The sequence below is a fragment of the Colobus angolensis genome, unplaced genomic scaffold (genome assembly GCF_000951035.1).
Source record: "Colobus angolensis palliatus isolate OR3802 unplaced genomic scaffold, Cang.pa_1.0 Scaffold308, whole genome shotgun sequence".
NCBI classification, from domain to species: domain Eukaryota; kingdom Metazoa; phylum Chordata; class Mammalia; order Primates; family Cercopithecidae; genus Colobus; species Colobus angolensis.
The window spans coordinates 1,103,044-1,108,231 of record NW_012116355.1 but is presented as its reverse complement, the minus strand read 5'-3'; the positions used below and the strand labels follow the sequence as shown (position 1 = coordinate 1,108,231).

Here is a 5,188-nt window from a genome sequence, read left to right as displayed (position 1 = left end):
TTAGCCAGGATGGTCTTGATCTCCTGACCTCGTGATCCACCTGTCTTGGCCTCCCAAAGTGCTGGGATTACAGGCTTGAGCCACCGCGCCTGGCCCATTTCTCCCTTTTCAAGGCCTGCCCAGGCCTGGTTTTGTTGCTGGCTGAGGTATACCTGATATAACGACGGCCTCTCTTGCCAGGCAAGGGTGCTCAATCTGGCCGCCTTGTTCTCATCTGACCCCAGTGGCACAGACTTGTCACTCCCAGCTGGAGAAGCCCTTAGAGAACACCATCTGGAGGCCAGCCTGCTTCCCCAGGGGACTTCTCAAGTACGAGGCCCTTACTCTGTACGAGAAGCCCTGTGGGATGCTCCAAGAATCACACGGCTCTCATCTCCCAGAGCTGAGATTCCTTTCTGGTCTCATGTGGGGAGATGTCTCTCGTCTCAGTGTTGCCTTTGAGCCCTGGAGCCCATGTAGACTGTAGGGGCGGTGGTAGGGCTCCTCTATGCGGAATCTCTTGTGCTTCCCTGGCTACTCCTTTTTCCACCCCGTGGGCCTCTTTCCTGTCTCTGACCTCTGACTCCCAGATCTGTCTGTCTGTGTCCCCGAGAGGCATGGCCCCAGGATTGCAAAGATGGGGCTAGACCTTGCTCAGTTTGGCTGAGAGAGGAAGGCTGGCCTGGAGGTCAGATTCTATATGGACAGAATGGACAGATGGGCCCTCAGCCCTGGCTTCTGAGTCTTTCCTCACATATTTATTCATTCACTAAACAAATATTTATTGAGGGACTGCCTTGTGCCAAGCAGCATGCTGGACACCAGAAAAACAGTAGAACACGAAATAGATGTGATCCCAGTCCAAGAACATGGACAAATTTGGACAAACCAGCAAATATAAGTCAGTGTGATGAATGCTGTGAGGGGCTACTGCGGGAGGCTACCTAACCCAGCCTGGGGTCAGGGAAGGCTCCCTGGAGGAAGAGGCATCTGGACCCAGATGGGAAGCCAGGTGGGCAGAGGAGAGAGAAGAGTGTGCCAGACCAAGGGAAGGGCGTGGGTGGATGGGTATTTTCCCCCCAGGCAGTAGAGCTGGGTCCTTTGCCCCACTCCACCTCCCCCAGCCATGAGAGCTGGTTCCCCACAACTCCCTTCCCCTGAGTGACACTGGATCCCTCAGACACCTGGATGCTTGAACGCCTGCTTTGGAGAGCAAAGACTGGGAGGCATGAGACACTGGCTCACTCAGGGAACTGATCCAAGCTTACTGTCGCTGAACTATGGAAAGCAATGAGGCTGATCCTGAGAGCATCAGGTTGTTAAGTGAAGGTGAGCGAGGAGACCCCTTAGGCCACAGAAGAGAAAATAGATCCTGCCATTCTACCTCCCCCTTCCTATTCCTGTCCTCCTGGCTAGACAGCAAACAGACAGCAGACAGATCTATGGGTGCCAGGTGGCTTTTTTTTTTTTTTTTTTTTTTTTTAAGGCTAGTCAAGCAGTGGGAGTAGAGAAAGAAGAAAGAAATCTGTAACTGGTTGTGATCAATTAGTTGTAAACACCAGGTGGTTTTATTGGTAGCACTGCAGTCTCGGGGTGGAGCAGCTTTACTCTGACCACAGTCACCCTCTTGCTCACACTCACACGCACACACACCCCAGGCCCTGTCCTGGCTGGTCAGGTCTGGTGCAGAGGAGCTGGAGGCCTGGTGCTTCCTTCTGGTCCTCGGTTCCCCAGATTAGGTAATAATTCACAACGCTTTACTCGGACTCCAGGCTCCCTCTGGTGCTGTCATGGGTTAACTGCTGCGGCGCTTCATCTAGAGGAGGCAGGAGAGGAAGGGTCATGGGCTGGAATCTTAGACAGGAGCTCAGAGGGAGGATACAGGGCCAGGGAGGGCCAGACTTGCCTTGGTTGAGGTCCTCTGCAGTCTCTGGATGATGCGTTCTACCCAGGACTGGTCTGGGGGTGCACAGAGCTGGCGGCCCCTCAGTGTGGTGAACCTGGGGTGAGAGGTCAGAGAGAATGGACCCCCAGAATCCAGCATATCTGGGGACCATGTCTGGGAACCTGTTTCAGAGATTTCCTTGAAGGGGTTGGGTTTGGCATGGAGAAGGGGAATAAGAAGGTAGGAGTCTCAGCAGGGGCTAAAAAGGGAGATGAGGCTAGACACCCTCCCCACCACTCACACCACAGCAGGCACCCTGCAGCCATCCTTGATGAGAAGGTAGCGGAAATTCCTCACGATGTACCCCGGGATGGGTTTCTGGGTCACAGACAGGCAGCAGTCTTCAGCATCATTGGTGCCACTCAGAGTTGGGGCTGGGATGGGGAAAGAAGGTGACAGGACACAGGGCCCTTGAGGGTGGCGTGGCCATGGCCCTAGCTCAGATTAAGGACACCTCTGTGTGTGTATGTGTGTGTGTGTGTTTGTGTGTGTGTGATGGGGTAGGGGAGGAGTTAGACCTGGTATTCAACCAGCATGCACCAATATGGCTCTGGCTCTGCTGGTTGCTAAACATATTGTCATACTTCTAAACTGTTTTGCAAATAACCACTGCCCTGAGCCCCACAAATGACTTCCTGCTGCCCTGATCACCCCAACCTCTCTCCCACGACAATCCAGCAAGTAAAGAGTTAATGCAGGTCACAGTGTGGGAGGGGTGTGGGGTGGGGTAGGCTGGTGTTAGGAGCCTTATTAATTGCTAAATTTTTGAATATCAGCCTTGGCTTGGTGTCTGCCATTCTCCCTACCTTCAGCAAATCTCCTTCTGCCTGGGAAACGGAGGCAGCAGGAAATAGAGCTTGCAGAGACAGCCACAGCCATAGGCCCCAGGAGGTACTAAGAGACACACCCGCATTGGAATTCAGGGGCACAGGGATACCCACACTAACAGGCACACATGCAGGGACCCGCCAGGCACACCGAAATATGCAGACCTAAGCATTCGCCTGAACTCACCATGTCCCTTACGTCCAATGCCAAGCAATCTGAGATCTAGACATTACCCACTGCCAGCCCCTCACTGCCCCGACCCTGACTCTTCCTTCAGTCTTACCTGGGGAGGTCCAGAGAACCAGCAGGCTGAGGGCCAGTAGCAGGGCCATGGAGGGTGAACAGAGGCAGGCCAATGGCGAATATGTAAGTGCCAGCTGTCTCGGTGTGTGCAGGATCTGTGTGAGGCTGCAGGGCGACTGGGATGCAGGGGTGAAATGCAAGGTATGAATGATGTGAAGCTGGGAATGTGAGTCCTGCAGCTGACTCCTATTTATGGCCAGAGCTTCACTTTCTCTGCCTGAAATTCCCCTTCATATCCCATTCTGTGATTCCCCTGCTACCTCCCTCTTTCTGGCAGAATCTCACCCTGCCCCTCCTTCTTCCCCACTGCGGTTGCCCTTTCCTTCTGCTTTCCTTGGCTCCTGCTCTGAGAACTTAAGTCTGCAGTCTGGCCCAGTAAAGGGGGCTGTGCACTGTTTCTCCAGAGAAAGGGATTGCTCTGTCATCCCATTGGTGGCATTTGCATCATCAACCATGGAGCTGGGGTTCAGAAGTGATGGTCAAAGGTGGGGGCCACAGTGAGGAGCTGTGCTCCCTTCCTTAGGCTTATCCCTTGTCCTCACTGGTGCTTCTTTCTTGGGAGGCTGGTGGTGAAGAAGGCTCCCTGGCACCCTCAGGACAACCATGAGAGCCTGGGGTGGCCTCCAAGGTCCCACCATATGGGAACCAGTCCTTCCCTTGGGGCAAGCAGAGCTGAAAGGCCAGGTACCTTGGGAGGAGACCCAGGACCCCCATCCCACATCTCTGGCCTCTGGGGCTCAGCAAGCCCTCCTTTTCCTCCATTTACCATTTTCCTATGTCCAACACCTGGGTCAAAGGAACAGCTGGAGGGAGACTGGCTTGGAATAGCCCCCTTCATTTTCCCCCTTTTCTCAGTCCTGGGAACCAAGAGGGGATTTCTAAGGAGAGGGGCTGGCCAGCTCATATTCAGACAAATCTTAAAATTTCAAGGAATCGGCTGATGGAGGAGGGGACAAGTGACTTCCCCCTTATGAGAAAGGTCAGAAGAGAAGGCCTCGAAAGAGAAACTAAATATGAAACGCCCATTCACCCTTCGTCACCCAAGTCCTAGACCCTCTTTTGGATGTGGAGAGGGAGGGGGAACATTTCCCTCTTAAATCTCTGACTTAGCTTCTTTCCATTCATTAATCATAATAATAGTAATGGTATTTTTGATTGTTTACTATGTGCTAGGCTCTATGTCAAGGACTTTACCACTATTACCTTGCTTAACTTTCCCAAAACAATATAATTGATGTAGTTTTTCTTATTTTCACGTTATTATTCTTATTTTACCCATGAGGAACATGAGGCTCAGAGCACAAAGCCACACAGCTAGTAAGTACTGGAGGATGATTTGGACCCAGGTGTGCTCTAGGGTTTACACTCTTTACCTTCACCCCACACCACCTGTCTGCCACTTGGTCATGGCACAGCGCGGGTAGTACACGGTGCAGAGGAGGGAGACTCTGCAGACAGAGCGCCTAGCTTGGGATTCAGATTCCACCGCTTACTAACTGCGACAAGATGAAAATTCTCCAGTTTCTGTGTCTTAGTGTCCTTATTTGTAAAATGGGAATGGTAGATCTACATCTCAGGATTAAATGAGGTACCCTGAGTAAAGCCCTTAAAAGCCCTTAGCTTAGAGGCTGATGCACAATAAGTTCTGTTAGCCATTGTTCTTCTTTTGTCCATTTTTTTTTTTTTTTTTTTTTTTTTTTTTTTTGAGACAGAGTCTCCCTCTGTCACCCAGGCTGGAGTGCAGTGGCACGATCTTGGCTCACAGCAAGCTCCACCTCCCGGGTTCACGCCATTCTCCTGCCTCAGCCTCCTGAGTAGCTGGGATTATAGGCACCCACCACCACGCCCGGCTAATTTTTGTATTTTTAGTAGAGGTGAGGTTTCACCATATTGGCTAGGCTGGTTTCGAACTCCTGACCTCAAATGATCCACTCGCCTCTGCTTCCCAAACTGTTGGGATTACAGGCGTGAGCCACCATGGCTTTCATTAATTCATGCATCCATCCCTCTTTCCATTGATCTATCCATTCTTCTGTCCATGGTGGTTCTGGTTATTCTGTTTGCCCCAATCTATCCATTCTCCACTCTTCACGGCCCTGCTCTGCTCCCTGGAAGGCTGACCTCTGCAGATAG

At 52.0% G+C, this 5,188-nt stretch overlaps 1 protein-coding gene across 2 annotated transcripts; it reads right to left on the bottom strand.

The window, feature by feature from the left end:
- Positions 1-1,514: 1,514 nt before the first annotated feature.
- Positions 1,515-3,266, bottom strand: CCL19 (chemokine (C-C motif) ligand 19). 2 transcript variants are annotated; one of them, XM_011950506.1, is made up of 4 exons: positions 3,036-3,266; positions 2,166-2,298; positions 1,886-1,979; positions 1,515-1,795 (listed from the first exon to the last, which is right to left on the bottom strand). In XM_011950506.1, exons 1-4 carry the CDS (start codon positions 3,082-3,084, stop codon positions 1,775-1,777), a joined length of 297 nt encoding a protein of 98 aa, XP_011805896.1. In that variant the 5' UTR covers positions 3,085-3,266; the 3' UTR covers positions 1,515-1,774. The 2 variants fall into 2 exon arrangements, with proteins under 2 accessions (XP_011805896.1, XP_011805895.1); XM_011950505.1 differs by having other exon boundaries at positions 1,527-1,979; positions 3,036-3,243.
- Between the last annotated feature and the right edge of the window lie 1,922 nt (positions 3,267-5,188).

Excerpts from the sequence above, each read along its gene's own strand:
- CCL19 (XM_011950505.1), bottom strand. The coding sequence starts at position 3,084 with ATGGCCCTGCTACTGGCCCTCAGCCTGCTGGTTCTCTGGACCTCCCCA. Across the intron at positions 2,299-3,035 it reads GGTTCTCTGGACCTCCCCAG|CCCCAACTCTGAGTGGCACC; the intron begins GTAAGACTGAAG and ends TCCCCATCCCAG. Across the intron at positions 1,980-2,165 it reads TGCAGGGTGCCTGCTGTGGT|GTTCACCACACTGAGGGGCC; the intron begins GTGAGTGGTGGG and ends CTCTCACCCCAG.